The sequence below is a fragment of the Suricata suricatta genome, chromosome 6 (assembly GCF_006229205.1).
Source record: "Suricata suricatta isolate VVHF042 chromosome 6, meerkat_22Aug2017_6uvM2_HiC, whole genome shotgun sequence".
NCBI lineage: Eukaryota > Metazoa > Chordata > Mammalia > Carnivora > Herpestidae > Suricata > Suricata suricatta.
Genome location: NC_043705.1, coordinates 35,628,049 through 35,647,404, shown reverse-complemented (window position 1 = coordinate 35,647,404; position 19,356 = coordinate 35,628,049). Strand labels below are relative to the sequence as shown.

The following is a 19,356-nucleotide window of genomic DNA, read 5'->3' as shown; positions in this document are numbered from 1 at the left end:
CTTGCACTGTTGGTGAGAATACACACTGGTACAGTTGCTCTGGAAAACAGTGTGGAGGTTCCTCAAAAAATTAACAATTGGGACACCTGGGTGGCTCAGTTGGTTAAGTGTTCGACTTCAGCTCAGGTCATGATATCACGGTCTGTGGGTTCGAGCCCCACGTCGGGCTCTGGATTCTGTATCTTCCTCTCTCTTTTCTCTCCTGCTTGTGTTCTCTCTAACAAAAATAAATAAACATTAAAACATTTTTTAAAATTAACAATAGAGCTTCCCTATTATCCAGCAATAGCACTGCTAGGGATTTACCCAAGGGATACGGGAGTATTGACCCATAAGGGCACATGTACCCCGATGTTCACAGCACTTTCAACAATAGCCAAATATGGAAAGAGCCTAAATGTCCATCAACTGATGAATGAATAAAGAAGATGTGGTTTATACATACAATGGAATACTACTTGGCCATGAAAAAGAATGAAATCTGGCCATTTGCAGCAACATGGATGGAACTCGAGGGTGTCATGCTAAGTGAAATAAGTCAGGCAGAGAAGGACAGATACCATATGTTTCACTCATATGTGGATCTTGAGAAACTTAACAGAAGATCGTGGGGGTTGGGAAGCGGGGAAAAAGGGATAGAGAGGGAGGGAAGCAAACCATAAGAGACTCTTAAATACAGAGAACAAACGGAGGGTGGATAGGTGGTGACCAACAGGGGAAAATGGGTGACGGGCATTGAGGAGGGCACTTGTTGGGATGAGCACTGGGTGTTGCATGTAGGCCAACTTGACAATAAATTATATTAAAGTAATAATAAGGCTATACAAACCAACTTGTATGGAGGAAAAGGGCAAGGATGTTTCTTCTTATTTTTTTTCCTCCATAATATTTTATTGTCAAATTGTTTTCCATACAACACCCAGTGCTCTTCCCCTTAAGTACCCTCCACCATCACCACCACTTCTTTTACCCCCTCCCCCTTCCCCCTCAACCCTCAGTTCATTCTCAGCATTCAATAGTCTCTCAAGTTTTGCATCCCTCTCTCTCCCCAACTCTCTCTCCCTCCTCCGCTCCCCCTGGTTCTCCATTAGGTCTCTCCTGTTTTCCTGCTAGACCTATGAGTGCAAACATATCGTAACTGTCCTTCTCTGCCTGGCTTACTTCACTCAGCATGACACCCTCAAGGTCCAAAGGATGTTTCTTCTTAATATACTCCTGAAACAAATGGGGAGATGACACTCATTTGTTTTCAAGGCAATGCAGTAAATAACTTCTCCAAAAATCCCCCAAGTTGCTATTCCACATTACTACCAATGAAGAGAGTGACAATAGCAAATGATCTTTTCCTACAGGAAAGCTCAAAACTCTCCTGTAATCTGAGTCCCATGGTGTAACGTACAGAATGCTGTAAAGGTTTGAATGATTACAGAATCCTTAGGTCTGTGGCCTGAGAAAAGCGCCTTGTTAGTTATAAGACAGGCTCATTTATTTTCCCTGCAGGCACTTATTCTTTTGGATTACAGCACAGTGTTGGGACCAGAATCCACAGGTTCTATTCATGACCAGTGGAAAAGGCCTCTGCACCTATAATGTTCCAGATCTAGTCTACATAAAGCCATTATCAAAATTTTTACACCTGGCACCTATCACCTGTTTTGACTTTAAGTTTGAAGTGCAGCTTTGCCTCTGGCTTCTGGGCAGTCACATTAAGTTAATCATCCCAACCATAAGAAATAATATGCAGAAGAGGGAGGTGGAGGCTAGTGAATTAAGCATACTACCCCTGGCGATTCCTGAGAGAATTAGGTTGCCAAGACCTCCTTTTGTCCTAATGTGAAATCCTTTGCTACAGGAAATGGGTTTTAAAAAAAGAAAAACAGTTTTCCACTTTATGAATAAAGAGATGATGTCCTGAGGAAGTATAGAGATATAAAAGTCTCAAAGAAGAAAAAGTCTCCCGCCGGTTAATAGTGTGGTTGAGGTAGACGTGAGGAGGGGACGCCAGCAAGGGGAGGTTCCATCCTTTCCAGACTAAACGTGTCTGTGTGTTTTCAATTTGAGTGTTTAAAACATTTTTTATCTTCCAGAATGTTCAATAAATCAATACATTTGCTTAAATGGTTACAGAGAACCTACTAAAAACAGAAATGTTCAATAATTTTAATAACATGATTCCTTTCAGTGTGTACCATCTGAATGATCATTTTATGAAGAGATGAAGAAAATGACAGCTTGCTTTTATTTTTTTATTTAATATAATTGTCAAGTTGGCCTACATACAGCACCCAGTGCTCATGCCAACAAGTGCCCTCCTCAATGCCCACCACCCATTTACCTTCAATTTGTTCTCTGTATTTAAGAGTCTCTTATGGTTTGCCTCCCTCCCTCTCTGTACTTTTTCCCCTTCCCCTTCCTCATGGTCTTCTGTTAAGTTTCTCAAGATCCACATATGAGTGAAAATATATGATATCTGTCTTTCTCTGACTGACTTATTTCACTCAGCATAATACCCTCCGGTTCCACCCATGTTGCTGCAAATGGCATGAGTTCAATCTTTCTCTTGGCCAAGTAGTATTCTGTTGTATGTATAAACCACATCTTCTTTATCCATTCATCAGCTGATGGACATTTAGACTCTTTCCATGATTTAGCTATTGTTGAAAGCAGACAGCTTGCTTTTAAATATTTTTCTGCCTTTTTTCCAGAAACACAAAGTGAGCAATTGGGCAGTTATGATGTACCTATTCAAAGGCTGATTCTTGTGTCCCCAACGTATTCCATATGCAAAATAATTTAATCCATTTTCTATTTTAGTTGTTTTCCTTTGGTCACAGCTTAAAGCATAATTCACTGACCACCTTGTTACACAAGGTTATCTACACTGTACAGATTTGGGAAAGCAAAGCAAAGTCTCATTTTCCATAGTTAAGAAACTCACAGTAAAGGATTTACTGGGGATGGAGCAAAACCATGTGCCAAATACCACAACAGCCAGTGTGCATTCTCACTAACGTGTGTCTGTAAATCAATTCCCAGGTCAAAGAGCTTAAGACTTTGGGACAATACTTGTGCTTTTCTGTGATACATTCCATAAGCACACAAAAAATAGTTTCTTCAGGTGAGGATGCTGGGGGTCCTCATCAGAAAAGCGAGCCTCTTCAATCTTCTGAAGCAAGTGACTTGTACGAAGTAGAAACTTACTGTATGTACTTCACTCACCTCACGGCTACATGTAAAGTCCATTTACAAGTGCCCAAACACAAGGAAATGTGCTTATTGAGAGTCTAGTTGCCCCTATCTAGATGTAGCATGGCATATTAAAGCAATACACAGGGGCCGACTCAGGGTAGGAAGCATGTCCTTGTCTCCAGGGTGGCAGAACACATTTACTTAGGTAATGCCAGTAGATTTAAGACCCAAAGTCAGAGATTCCGTGGTAGTTGAAAATAGCTGTGCAGACAATATGATGAAGCTCAGAAGATGTGCTCATAGTGGCTTACCTCTCGTGAAGCACTTTCAGAGGTTTTATCCCATTTGATGCTTAATGTGATCATGTGGACACTAAATCGATACTGATAGTAAAATGCCCATTTTATAGGAGTGATTTGAGCATTTAAGGCTAATTAATCCTAGCATGCACAGGTAGCAGGCAGTGGGACATGAGGCATCAAGCAATGTTTGAAAGTCTTACTTTGAAGTCAGATATAACATGACTTTACATCTTGGCTTTGCTTTGAGACAGTGGGTGACACAGCCCATCTTTGGCTCACTTTTCCCTTGTACAGAAAGAGAAAAATCACAGTATACTTCACAGTGTTACTGAAAGGACTAAATGAGAATGTTTGAAAACATGCCATATAGTGAGTCACATAAGGACCCTTGAAATGAAAGTATTATTTTGACCTAAGCTGGGGCTCTCTTGCCCACCATATGGTGAGGAATGCTCTCATTGTGGGAAAGGACCTGTGCGTCCTCAGAGCTCTGCTTCCTCACACAGGGAAGACTGACATTAAAAGTACTATACAGGGTGCCTGGCTCGCTCAGTTTATGGAGCATAGGACTCCTGATCTTGGGGCTGGAAGTTTGAGCCCCATACTGGATGCAGAGATAACTTAAAAATAAAGTCTTAAAAAAAATTCTACACAAAAATATGGTACTATGCTTAAAGAAACCAAGATTCAAATTTAAAAAAAAAAATTCACAGGCAATATATTGGGAGGTAATAATAGTCTTCACAATTCCAAATTTATAATCAGTTCTTAACACCATTAAAATGGACTGTGGTGAAGCGAAATGAAAACTAGCCAAATACAGAGCAGAGATAGATTATTATCTCTTCTAGGTCTTCTAATCATTTACTCAACAGTTACTTGTGTGTGCAAAAGATCCCACCCTGTCTGTCAAACACGTTTTCTGAATTATTTCTTATTTATGGCGCGCACACACACAAATGCATCATGTTTCTGGGCCAGCATGGTCAAGGAGCCCTGATGACAATGTTTAAGAGAATCAGGGTGCCAGAATGGCTCAGTCTGTAAAGTGCCCGGCTGTTGATTTCAGCTCAGGTCACGATCTCACCATTCCTGAGCCCGAGCCCTGAGTTGGGCTTTGTGCTGACAACGTGGAGCCTGCTTGGAATTGTGCCTCTCCCTCTCTCTCTCTCTCAATAAATAAACAAACTTAAATGCTTATTTAAAAGAGAATCCAAACTTATACATTTCTCCTTTTATTTCATTTTAGAGAGTGTGAGCAGGGTAAGAGCAGAAAGAGAGAGAGAGAGAGAGAGAGAGAGTCAGTCTTCAGCAGGTTCCACACTCGGCAACAGCCCAACTTCAGGGCTCAATCCCATGACCCTGGAATCATGACCTGAACCAAAATCAAGTCGAACGCTCAATTGGCTGAGCCACCCACGTGCCCCACTTTTCTGCTACTTTAAGTGTTCAAATTGTCTTGGGAATCTGACTCATGAAAGCCAGAAAAACAAATGAAACCATCTACTGTAACCAGTTCTGCCACCCGAAGTCTGTGAAGCAGAAAAGCCCTGCCAGTGATGATCACTGAAACCGAAATGGAGGAAAACGCAGTCCTCCTGGGCTGCAAGACCAGAGACCAGAGATGCAAAATATGCTGTGTGCTGTCCTCTGAACGTGTCACGATGCACTTTTTAGGGCTTTTCCCCCCTAGATATGGCCGTTTCTGAGAGATTGATAGGTGCGTCTGACTCGCAAACAGCTTTCCAAAAGTATTAAGAGCTCAGCATAGAGAGTGGCCATAAAGAGAATCCGTACTTAAGTAAATCTTGCTTCTGGTAGATTTTAATCATTTACTTCAATCTTCAAAGTCTTCTCTTTAGCTTCAACTGATTTATCAATAAAAGTCACCAAATAAAACTAAGAGTGGATGAAACTTCTCTCGACATATTTGGGGCCTCAGAGGACCGCACCGCACCATTCTATTGAGAGAACTCCAAATAATTCTCACATGAGTGGCTAAAGTGCAGAAATGTATAATTTATTAGGATTTAAATAAATCACAGGGAGAGAAGTGCTTTAAAGTTATTGGTAGAAAATTTTCAAGCAGTAAAAAAATCGTAGTTCTAAGAAATTAAGTTCTGTGCATAAAGTTTTTGCCCATCTTTATAGATTTCAAAGCAAAACATGTTGATGATGCTTTAAAAACAGCACACAGGTTTTTGAAGCAGTGAATGACAATGGAATATGTTAATGACATAATCCAGTTTTAGAAGTAAACACCTAAAAACACGTAGTTACCAGCAGGATATTATAACCACGGTTTTTTGTCCCAGCAGTTTCTGTGACACGGTTGTTATACAGGAAATATTCCCAATGGCAACTAAATTTGTCAAGAATGAAACACTTTTCCTGTTGAATCTATGACAACATGCCTAGTTTTCTCAGGGGCTGCCAAAGGGGAAAAAATTTCCCCTTTCTCCCAACGACGCTTACATCTGTTGAGGGCTTTTTTGTTTTATTTTTTTTTTTCAAGTGACTACTACCACCACACCATTAGTAGTCAATAAACATTTCATAGTTGCCAAAATAGCTAAAATCAGAAATTCCCCAAGGATCTAGAAAGACATTACTAAAATAAGAAATCCAAACATGTAAAAAATCAAATAACTCTATAAACAATAGAACAATGACATGAACATCAGTTTTATTCACTGAGAATATATTTTTTTAAAAAAATCTATGGCATAAATGTAACTATAAACGAACATTGCTATTCTCAGCACTTTTTGCCTAGAAAATTCAGTATACTATATGAAAACATCATTAAATTAAAGCATGTAAACTTATTTATGTACAACATGATTTTTTTAATGCCAAGGTTAAAAGGAAGAAGGCACCAGAAATATTGAAAAACACAAAGAAGCAAGGTAGAAATACTGCAAGATTATCATAATTCAGTTTGCCATGGGGAAAATATTTAAGATAAAATTGAAAATAAAATAAACATAGGTTATGAAATAGCCAAATTAGTGTGAAATGTATCAAATTGGCTGCCTGTACATCATGGAGGTCACAGAAAATGACTTTAAAATGTTTCCCCACAAATTAACATATATAAACAGTGTTCTCCATGGTTTCCAATATGCTACCTAAAAACAGTGTTGCTCCCCAAGGGAGCTTGGTTCCAATCCAAGGCCGATGAGCTAGAAGGAGCCAGAATGGCAGTCTGACAGACACTGATACAAACGGCCAGTGACATTCTACAGACCTGCAATATTCCATTTTATTAGAAGGAGCAGAGCACAGAGGTTAAGAATAGAGCTCTGGAGGCCGACCCGTGTTCAAATCCTGATCCCACCACTAAAGGTTGTGGGACCTCCAGGAAGCCACTTGACCTCTCAAAACCCAGTTCTCAAAGCCGAACAAAGGAGGTTAGAGCACTCTCTTCTCAGGGCAGCTGCAAGCACAGAATGCAGGCAAACTTCTGAACTGGTACCTGGTACCCCGTCTGCCTTCAATACTTGCTCGTTACGGTTTTTAAAAAGTGAATAGTTTCAAATGATCAACCAGTTTAATTGAAAATATTTCCTTGGTACTACTGGTATTACAGGAAGTCACGCTTTATTGCTTAAGGAATGCCACAAGGGAAGGACGGAGAGACGAGAGAATAGGCCCAATAGTTTATACTTGCATGATTCGTACGCCTTTACTGTGCAGACTTAATGGGTCTTCTTCTGTGGCTTTCTGAAAATATGGCCACAGTCTCATCCACATGCTCCCAATCTTTCTCTTTACATTTTAGAAAACGAGGAAGCTCAGGCACGTCAAGATACAAACAACACACTTGCCCAGAAGGAAGAAGAGTGGAAAGGATTAGGTAATCATTATTATTTTTTTACAGGGGTTTATCAACATCTATTATAAACCTACAGAGCAATGTGTTTGAAAGGGTAGTGTCAGGATTTGTAGAGTTCTCAGAGATACCATACTTGTTTTGAGCGGTTAATAGCTAAGGTAAACTCTAAATGCAAAATAAAATTCAAAGTCAAGTAATCTTTATTGATTCACAGACACTAGGTAGCTGCAACTGTATGGATTTCAGAGGCAGGTACCCCCCTGCTTTTTAAAAAGTGAATGTCTGAAAAGTGACTTGAATTTTGTAAAAAGTAGCACCAGTGTAACAGTATTCTGCTCCCTTCCGAGGACAAGTAAGGACAAAGGTACACAATACGGCAGTATGTTTAAAGTCTCTCACAGTTGTTGATTTAAAAAAATTGAAAACCACAACACACCTTCACGTTCAAGAGCATTCACTCATCAATAAAGACGTTGATGCATACATTACTTCCACCTATAATTTTAAGCAAATGGTCAACGTCGCACTCCAGACTTACTTTTCCAAGTAAAACACAGAAGATAAAATTATCATTTTATACTCAAAATAGTAGCGATGATGTGACAGCAAGGGAGAGAGTGGTTTAAAATGCAATTCCCCCTGCAATTCAAAAGGCTGTTTTCCAAACTGCAGTTTTGAAAGCCAAATAGTGGGTCCTGACAAGGATTTTTAATAAAAAATACCAGGTGCATACTGGGTAGGTAGAGTACATTTTGTTGGTAACTTTTTCTCATGTGGTGTGTATTGTGTGTGTGTGTGTGTGTGTACCGGGTCACAATACAAAACGTGTTTTCCACTGTGACTTGCTATGAAAGATTCAGTCACTGCTCTAAGGCCAACTAAGTTTTGCCTTCTGGAGCCCCCTACAGGCTTTACATGTTTAAAACTTCAACCCTGTAGTAAATAAATAACCTATGTATTACAGGGTGGTTCAGAAACTACAACTCAATAGTTTTTATACAGGAACAGGCAAATAGGCAGCATCTGCCCCCAAAACGTAAAGTAAACATGTGCGCAGCCTCATTCTTGAAGCCATTATCATCCTCAAGAAACTAAATGAATTTAGCAAGGTGTGTATTAGCCCTTAGCATCTAACTTAAAAACAGGAGAAGGGCAACCGGGAGGCTCAGTCAGCCAAGCATCCAGCTTTTGGTTTTAGCTCAGGTCATGATCTCAGTTTGTGAGACTGAGCCCAGCACTGGGTGACACGCTCCTGAGAGCGCAGAGCCTGCTTGGGATTCGCTTGCTCTCTGCTCCTCCCCCATCACACTCTCTTGAAATACATTTTTTAAAAAACTAACTCTAAAAAAATATTTAAAATTGAGAGAGATATATCCATATTTCACAACTTTTCATATTTCCTGACAGCTGTCTGAGGGCAAACAGAGGATCACAAGGATTTAGACAGCCATTGACCATTCACTTCTATGAAGTTTTTACAAAGCGCGATAAGAAAATCAACAGGAACATGGCTAGGGTCACTGAAAGGCTTTTCACAACTCCATCCCCCAACAAAGGATTGAGTAAAGAACAATTCTGAAATGCCAAGTCCTAGTAACTTTTTAAAGAAATAATAGATATTTATACCAAAGTAGGAGAACTCTAATGAAAGGGTTAGAAAACTGAGGTGATGTAGAAAACCCAGGCTGATTTTCACTGGAAATAAGCTAATAGGCTATTAGATTAGGGCCCTCTTCCCCTGTTCCTCTTTCATAAAAGGAAAGATAATAATAAAAAAAAAAGTAACAGCAATGTTTCCTCATGCTTAATCACCACCACCACCACTACCACCAAAAAAACCAAAAAAACCCAAAAACCCAAAACAAAACAAAAAGGTCTGCACGAGCCCAAGGAAAGAGTAGACTCAAACTACAAATACCTTGGCAAACAATCATCCAACACTATTCTGACCTTAATTTCAACTGTATCAAGTCACCTGTATCAGAACACTGGGGATGGTTTAGTTAACCTGAGGTTGAATGCAGAACCAAGAGAGGCCAAATGGTAGATGATACGGTAGAAAGGAGATCACTTGGCAGTAAGATCAATTTATAAAGCATAAATGGTGATTTGAAATACAACCAATAGCAGCCTTTTTTTAACCCACCGTTAGCCCCTCAAGTAGATCTTTCAGACCACAAGAAAGAAAGTGCCCTGCCAAACAATGCTGGCTCCCGTGTCTAAAGCAATCCTGACTCTCATCTAAAGTGATCCAACACGGGGACATGCACACTCACAATTTGTGTTTACAGTAACATAATTAGATCCAGACTAGATAGTACCCTAGGGCTCATGATTCAAAAATTTATCCTTGGCTTTCGAAAATTTACATCAAAATCAGTAAAAACATCACATGAAACCAGTAATTTCTGTTGAGAGCTCCAATTGAACGAAATACTTGATTTGCTACCATTAAACAGAATTATGTTTAGAAGTACGCTATTCTAAACGTCCCAGAACAAATGTTTAATATAAACATAACGTAGGTTAAATTAAACAAATGGTCACAGAGACCTCACTTGCCATTTACCTAATTCATAAAATACAGATAAAAACGTATTTGAAGAGAATAAAGATGAAATGTTCCCATTCTTTAGTATTTTCCTGTAGAAGTTGAGATCTAAAAAATGACTCTTCTTAGACAACGCCTAATCATTTGGAGGGGAATTTATAAGAAAAACGATTTTTAAAATGAGAAAATAAGCCCGAGCGCTAGGCCCCCCTTTCTCCTCGCCATCCAGGACATGGTGTATCATGTCACCTCCTTCTCCTGTTCTTCTTTACAAGCCTTCATCCCAGTTAGAGCTGACCAATCTTTAGGTCATCTCTCCAAGGGGTTCTTTCCCTTCTCTCAAGGAAAATGTCCTTCCCAATCACTGGCAGGCATACGGACTCATCTCAGGCTAATGTTAAAATAACTGTTCTCATAAAATTGTTTGTGCTTTGTATTTGGGATACCAAAACCCGTCCGTGAACAAGGAAACAGGACTCTCCAAGGTTATTTACAACTAACACTTCACTACCCTTCTCATTCATTTTTAAGACCACCCTGTTCATTAAATATTCTACTGAATATTTAATACCCAGTGGCTTCCGTACCCAAATTCGTATTGAGTGCGTTCTCTCATGTACATGAACCAGCATGAAACACACGCGTATCCACTGCCCACTCACTCTCACATACAAGCAGGCGCACACACACATTTTCTTTCTTTCCAGAACAAGCCAGAATTACAGCTCTTTTGGTGATTGTTAGAATTTTTGGAATGGTTCATAAATTTTCCAAATTATTTTAAATTCGTAATACTTTTATCTTTTTTCTTTTCTTTTTTTTTTCCAATTCTGAACCATTCCATATTGCATCTTTATTGCAAAAGTCAACATGCTTCTTAGAAATTCAGATTGTAATCGATAAAACAAACATTACATATATGAATTTAAATGTATAAACAGTTAGAAATTCAACAATATCTCCTATTATACTATTACACAAGTTCACAATTTTGTAAAAACTATAATACAGGCATACTATACATCAAGAGGAACCACTATTCCTTTTCACATGATTTTTCTTTTTGAAATAATGATCCATCACCAAGGACCTACCTATAACAAGAGTGTTTCCCAATTTATCATCTTAGCTGGTGACTGTGTTTTCCCAATGTTACGACATGAAGAAATTGAGGGAAATCCCGTCTTCCCTAGGGTTACCTTTTTAAGCCAGGGCAGCAATTCACTAGCGAACAGGCTGGCCCCGCCAGGCTGGTGGCTGTGCCTGCTGCGCGTCGGCCACTTAGATGGCACGCACACTGAACAGAACAAAACTGGCCTCAGATGCTGTATGTGGTTTCTGTAAGTGAAGATGCCAAGAAAACAAGTCATGGTAGTTACTTACTTTTCAGAGAAATCCTAACGCTTGGGGATTTGAGTGTGGAGGTAAAAAAAAAAAAAAAAAAAATCCTAAAGGAAAAAAGTACACTCAACTATTTTATGCTGACCTTAACTAAATTTCCCAGTATTATATTTAACCGGTATTTTGAGTTCATTTTGGAGAGCCAAACATGTTTTAGAATTCTTAGGACATTTAAAAAGTATTTCAGTCCTATTGTAAGTAAGGTAAATCTGAAAACTACCTTTTATACATGGGCCATCATCATCCCTGGAACAAGGGTGTGCCTACTCTTGACTTGAATGCCCTTCTCTTTCATCCCTCTCCCCTAGTAACTAAAAAAAGTCAAATCAATCTTCAACTCTCTCTATACTGAGAGTATTATAATACGATGTCAATTCTGAAGTTAAAAAATCATATGAAAAGGAATTTCATTCTGCTGACCTGTCAGTCTACTGAAAATTTTCTTACAGCTCCATTAATTTACTGTAATTTTCAGTTTCCAAATACAAAAATACAACAATTCTTATTGAAATCTATACGCTGGTAGTTTTAGTACACAAAAAAACCAAACAAATTATTTACAAAATTATACAGTTTAAGAAAAAACTTTGTACAAAAAATATATAAATCCTTTGTTCCCTCTATCACGTTTAAACTGTCAGGACTCAAAATATTCACCACAATGAATCTTTCAAAATATATACCGACTGAGCCACAGACATCAAAATTTCATTAGAGATGATGGAGGAGGAAGGAGCAAGATTGCTTATTCTAGGTACCCCATTGTGTTTTCCTTCTTTTATAAGCCTATTTTAGCTTCAGTGTTATCAGAAAATATAGTAACCTAGAAAAATGAAGTCCTTATTATTGTGAAGGGAAAATTACATGAACTTAAAAATGATCCTGGTTTGATACATCATTCCAGGAAAAGAGAAAAGATAATCAAAACTTGGGATTTAACTTCTCAGGGCTAAGTAAATCTAGAATCCTGATGGTTTTAGGTTTCTTAGTGAATAGTTTCTATTTTGAGAAATAGCCTTTACCTCAGGATACAAAATCCTTGATCTAGTGATCACCAAGAACCTTCTGAAGCCAACAGGAAGTTTCAAATTTTCACACCACACATATATAAAAACATAGATGTGTATATCCTTGAAAAAGTGACATCCTATGTACATTAATCACTTTATTTTCCCAGGGGTCAATACAGTGTAGTGTTGCTCCTCTGCTTTTCCATCTAACATTCAGAACACAAGGACATAAATTTACATATATATTTTACTTAACAGATACTCTATTCTATACAGTGTACAGTAAAAATGCACACAGTGAAGGAAACTGTCTATTGAAGGATGCATATGTTCATGGATAGCAACAAGCTACAAAATTATGAAAATATAAAGTCATCTGATCAAAGTCAAGTTATGACTCCCATTTATTACTAGCATACCCAGCCCCCGACCCCACCCCACCCCCACCCTATCCCCAGTCACCTCACCATCATAGTTTAAATTTAGGAAAAGAATTTCAGACACTTTTTAACCCTTTTATGTGACTACTAACTAAACTGAAGCTTCAAAAAAGAAAAATGAAAAACGAAAAGCTGGTGACTCTCTCCCCCCGCAAATCCTTCCATCATTCTCATCAAAACATCACTTATTTATCAAGGTGCTGGTTTAAACTTTTTATTGGGGACTGACTTTTGGTGGTCCAAAAGAATCACTTATCTCAATAGTGGGTAAGTCAGGCCTATTAATAAAAAGGCAAGAGAAATAAAATGGGAACAAGAAAGGGGCAATAGGCAAAAGCCTTTTACACTCTGGGATTATTTTTAAAAAGGACCAACTGAACCCATCCTCACGAATTTCAAAGCAGGCTAAGGATCAGGAGCACGAGTCCAGGAGAATTAATATGATGAAAGAATGAAAATACCACGGAGCTAGCTACCGTTGCCTTATGGCATTTAAGAATACAGAGTTTGTTATGATTTACACTAAAATAGTACTTGTACTGCACATAAACACCCCCCCTCAAAAATTTAGACTGAATACAAACTGGGCTCCTCCACAGTAAAAAAAAAAATTAAAATAAATTTACTTTTCTTCCAAGACAACTCTTGAAAGCAAAAGGGTATTTTAATTACAAACATCTCCTTCTATCTGATGTCCCACCCATAATAGCTGAGAGTTAAGAGATTCCAGGCAATTTTGACATTTAATGAACTTTTATCAGCAGATTATAATCCAAAATAAAATTTCTGAACACCCTGTCATTTACATCATAATCCAACACCAATAGCAACAAAACAGGTGGTGTGGAAAATAAGGCTCTAGAGATTATCTGTATCATCCCTGTGGATCTTCACAACTGTGTAAAAGTCACTAGGCCTTTGGTGCTTTAATATCATGAACAGTTATGAGATGTGTTTAAATAGCAAACTTGCTGTCCTTAAACCTACTGTGTGGAAAAGAAAAATAAAAAAAATTTTTGGCTCATTGACTTCTTTAAATAATTTTAAAAAGTTGTTCTTCTAAACAATATTCCTAAAAATTATACAGCTCAAATCAGATTTCATCTTCGCCATGAACGAGACTCATATTCATCTTCATCTTCATCATCATCATCATGCAAAAACAAATCTGAGGTTTCTGTTTCCTGAAGAACGAAAAGGTAAAATCTGCTTAATGGTACACGAAAGTTAAGTAAAATACTTCTTAGGCCAAAGGACAAACAGACTAGTATATGAAACTTAGGAGGGATTTACAAGCAACACACTCAAAGATTACCCAGCGGGGAAAAACACACACAACAGTTTTTAAATGCATGCATATTCTCCTCCCCTGCTAAGCGTGCTAGTTTTAACATATTTCCATTCTAACATCATCAGTAAAATAAAATAATATACGAATGTTAAGTAGAAGTAAAAGAAAAAATATCTACAAAATGTTTCTGATAAAATTAATAAAAATAATTAAATAAACTTTATTTTATTCCATTAACTTAAAATATATGACCAAACTCCTAAACCTTTCTTCTAATATCCAATTATCTGTGATGGAGAAGATACGAACTTCCCCTTGACACCAACATTCCCAATCTTGTATAAAAACCTACAATCTTTCACAAAGTAGAGATATCTATAAACGTTCCCAAAATATCAATTCTTCTTTTCTTTTTCTTTTTTTAACATAGGAAATGTTCCTGCTTTTGTTTTATAAAATTGCCCACATGGTCAGGAGACTCTTGATCAATCATAAATGCTAACATCTTTTAAAACCAAAATTATGACGCATCAGGAATAACATGCAATGTTGGCTAAGTGCCTCTTTCAATCAAAAAATTAGAAGTGGGAGTAAAAAGTGAAATTATTTTTCGTATATTTTAAGAGTTTCCTTGATTTAAGTCCTTGGTCTTCCTATTTCTTCCCTTTTTCGTCCCACTTCCTTAACTCTCGTTTTAGCTAACTGTACACAGAAGGAAAACAAGAAACTCAAATCTATTACTTATGGAACATGAATACACAAAAAGCTAAAACAACCAGTTAAAATGTATTTTGTCCATATTCTCATTTACCAGAATAAAAATTTCTAGGGCCCAAATAAAGCCAAAATAAATGCAAAGAAAAAAAAAAAAAAGTCTCTCCTCTACGAGAAAATATCACCCCAAAGAGCTTTTTTTTTTTTTTAATGTCTGTACCTGTTCTGATTCTTTAATAAACTTCTAGACTAGTCTTTGGTTACTGTGTGCATGAAAGAACCATATTTATTTTAAAATTTATTTTATTTACTTCAATGTCCACAAAATTACTAATTGAGAAACAATCTAATTCAGCACTTATTTTCAATCATTAAATTTACCTCTTCTTTGACATCCTCCTCCTCAGTCTCAGTGGATACAGAAGGCACCTTGGCCTTGTGCCATGATATTTGTAGCCGACGGTCTTTGAATTTTGACCCTTGGTTTGTAGTCTAAAATAGATTTCAGAAAAACAGAAAAGTTGATATTCAAATTGTAGGCTATTTGAAGATATAATGACTTGGGGAGAAAAATGTTAAAATGGATCTAAACACAACCTCCAGTAAGAGCTAGAAAAAGTGAAGTCCCTTATAATTAAAGAACCATATGTAATATGTACTGCTTTGCCCAGATAGTCCAGGACTTGGATCTGTGTCATGTTAACTTTAGGATCTGTCTTGGTTTAGATGATTCGTTATATAGTCACTCTACTTACAAAAGTCATGATGAGAACAACAAATACTACCTTAATACAATTACTGGGCTTCAGGGGCACCTGCGATGGCTCAGCCAGTTAAGTGTCTGACTCTTGATTTTGGCTCCAGTCATGATCTCACAGTTCGTGAGAACGAGCCCCATTGTGGGGCTCTGTGCTGACTCTGCAGAGTCTGCTTGGGATTCTTTCTCCCCTTCTCTCTGCTCCCCCACCCCCAAAAATAAATAAATATATATTAAGGAAAAAAACAATGATTGACCATTAGCTTTGATAATCTCCATAGACTGAAAACTTAAAAGTAGAAGTGATTTTTTTTAACACCTGTTGATCTCACAGCACCTCTTATAGCCCCAGAGAGGGAAAGCTATTCCCACTTCCTCTTCTGAGATGCCAAACTACAATGACAAGTACCCACCCATTCTATACACTCAACAAGTGTTAATCAAACACCTACTATCCTAACTCAAGGTAAAACTTCTCAATTTCAAATGTATTTCTTGGGAATACCATCAATTTCTTTCTTCACAACAAATTTCATTAAGAGAAAGCAAAAATTTTAAAGACAAAGCAACAGAGACAAAAGAATAGAGACCCAAAGTTTCAATAACCGAAAGTTCAGGCATTCCTATCAATGGTGCCAGATTGTAGAATATTCCCAACTCTGGGTTCAATTCTGAAAAACTGAAGAGAAGGGTTCTTTTAAATTTGGGGTTTCACTCTAGTTTTTCTAAGAAAAATGCTGATGTCAGTAAGCATTTGCCAAATGTTTCCATAGAACACTCAGATCACTGCTTATTAAAAGGATACATTAGGCCAGAGACAGAACAAGTATGACCAGAAATAGGCCTGTGATCTAAGGAAAAATTCTTATTACCTCCATGGAGGTAATGTTGATAACCTGACACCAAACATTTTAACTCAAAGGACATACTAAACTATGTAGCAAAATCGCCCCATCCAAATATACATTTACCATCTTTTAAAAATCAGGAGCTGCTAAGAGTAGATCTCATCACAAGGAAAATGAGAATTCTAACTATGTAGTAAGGTGATGGATGTTGACCGAATTTATTTTAGTATTCATTTCACTCTATGTATATATGTTAAATTATTATGTGTATATTGTCAACTAATATGATGTTGTAGGTCAGTTAGATCTCAATATACCTGGGGGGGAAATCTGGTAATGTGTGTAGGCCACCTCCTTTGCCCTTACTCTTTTAATATACACAGCCCAATTAAAAGAGCCCCTTTCACTATTTTCTTCACCTCTGTATTACGTGAATTCCTCTCTCCAGCATTACTGATACGTAACTGACAAACTGTTAAGATATTTATAAGTGTAAAGCACGATGATCTGATATACATATGCACTGTGGAAAGATTCTCCCTGTTCAGTTCATTCATTGCCTCATGTATTTTCCCTTTTGGGGGGGGGGGGAAGAATATTTAAGTTCTACTCCCTTGGCAAATTTCAATTATACAATATAATGCTATCAACTATAGTCACCATGTAACACATCAGATCCTTAAACTTAATTATTTGAATTTTTAAAAAAGATTTATTACTTTTATAATCACAGAAAGCAATATAGATTTTTTTTTAGCCTATATTTACTGGGTTGCCTTCCAAAGAGGGTAGCAGTTCTGTCCTCCAAAGGGAATTTTAGGGCATTAAATGTACTGTATAAAAAATATTCAAAGAAAATGAGAAATTTAATTTGTATGTAGTCAGGAATTAAGAATAACTCTCACAGTCTAACCTACAACAATAAATAAGATTAATGATTAGAATAAAGATGTATTTTAGTAATACCATGTCAAGAATTCCCACATACCCTGGTGGGTATCTAAACTAATGACACTGATGTAGTTCACGTGACAACTCCATGTGTATCCAACATAAATGTGTATACATATATGCTGAAAGATCAGTAAAAATGCTCCTATCAAAGGTAGTCATAAAAATCATGTGAAAATAGCCCAAATACCTATCAACAAGAAAACAGAAAAATAAAAAGTGATGTATTTATACAATTGAAAATTATATAGCAATAAAAATGGCAACCTGTTGTTATATCTATCAACATGTATGAATCTTACAAATGTAATAATGTTAAGAAAAAAGACAGATAAGAATATAGAGCATGTGGTTCCATTCATGCAAATTTTTAAATAGAGTACTACCGTACTATTAAGGAACGCGCATTTAGGTGACACAACACAGATGACTCTCATGATCTGCACTGGTTGTATTAAGCTCGCTGCAAGCACTGAATTACAAACACCCAGTCACTGCTGCTCAGGCAAACAGAGGAGGGCTAGGTTCCTATGAGCCTCTGGTCAAAACATTTTCTTCAACCACCAATACGTAAACCTTGTTTTATGTTTTAAGGACTCCTTATTTAAAATACACTGTTGATTCATGGACACTGAACTCATGGCCAAAAGCACCCACACCCGAACGAAGCTTACCTAACACGTGTGTATTCACCCTAAGGCACACCACAGCCTTCTTGAACTTTACACATAGCACTTGAGAACTATACTTGGGAGGGAGGCGGGGGGGCGGGGCATCTCAAATACGGAAACCAACTATGAAAACCACAAAAATGAGAAAAACGTGGTACTCAATACACTGCAAAAAGGACACTTGTTTACAGTATGAGAGCTAAAACAGTAAGGCAGCACGGCACCTTATTTGAACTTCACTGGGAATGTGTGCATCAGGTAACTCATTTTTCACAGCTCTGCCAATATCTGCAAATAACCACAAGAGCACCTCGGGCACTGATGTTTGATCTTACAAAAAATTTTACTAGGCAGGGTAATGTGCAAATCCAAAATCCATGAATAATGAGGATCAACTGTAGAAGAAAACCAAGAACATGATTATCAGAAAGTGAGGGTATGGGTCACTTTTCTGAGGAGAGAAAAAGGTGACTAGAAGGGGGCAAGGAGGATGCTGTGAGTTTACTTTTTCTTAACCTGAGGGGTAGGTATATGGAAGTTTACTTTCTAATAAATCACTGAACTATATACGTTTCTACAGTTTGTTTCAGTAAGTATTTTAAATTATTATCCTTATAATTTAAAAAATATATCAAACAGCTAAGATATTTATGTTTAAAAAGGTATGCAACGCAGCTCTGTATTTATCCTCACTTTGGTATATTTTTTCAAGTGAGATTTTGTGTATGTATTCATATATTCCTAACTTTTTTCTATAAAGATATCTAAGAACAGTGACTATCTTTTAAGAGTAGGCAGAGATGAATAAAAAGTGAAGATTTTTACTTTTTATTAGCCATATTTTTAACCACTTAGGTGTATTTTTTTATTAAAAAATACTTTAACAACTTTAAGATTGGCCTCTAAAATGTGACCTATCTAGTAAAATACATAATTTTTCTATATGCACATATATATTATCTAACATACATATCTGTAAATATGGCTTGAAATAATGAAATATGAGAAATGTTAGATGTCCATCACTATGAGATTAAAGTTTATTTTGACACACAGAGAGAGAGAGAGAGAGAGAGAGAGAGAATGAATCCCAAACAGGTTCCACACCCAGCATGGAGCCCAACTCATGGCTTGATTTCATGACAGTGAGATATCCAGAACGGATATCCAGAGTCAGATGCTTAACCAACTGAACCGCCCAGGAAGCCCACCATGAGATTGTTTAAATCCAGTGTGGCACATCTATGCAATGAAATACCACGTAGCCATTAAGAAGAGAGCAACACGACATGCACTAGGATAGAATAATCGCTAATAACAATCTAACACAGATGCAAAGTGCATATGCAAAAGTATTGTATAGCACACCACCATTTGGGTTAGAGATAAAATT

At 37.3% G+C, this 19,356-nt stretch overlaps 1 protein-coding gene across 4 annotated transcripts in view; it reads right to left on the bottom strand.

Annotated features, from left to right (window-relative positions):
• Positions 1–12,929: 12,929 nt before the first annotated feature.
• The window catches only part of RBM27 (RNA binding motif protein 27), a 75,467-nt gene continuing 69,040 nt past the window's right edge, over positions 12,930–19,356 (bottom strand). For all 4 annotated transcript variants that reach the window (XM_029942190.1, XM_029942192.1, XM_029942191.1 and 1 more), the window contains 2 exons: positions 15,118–15,228; positions 12,930–13,915 (listed from right to left, as the gene is read on the bottom strand). In XM_029942190.1, coding sequence (XP_029798050.1) covers positions 13,832–13,915; positions 15,118–15,228 — 195 coding nt within the window. In that variant the 3' untranslated portion in view covers positions 12,930–13,831. The remainder of the gene's footprint in view (positions 13,916–15,117; positions 15,229–19,356) is intronic.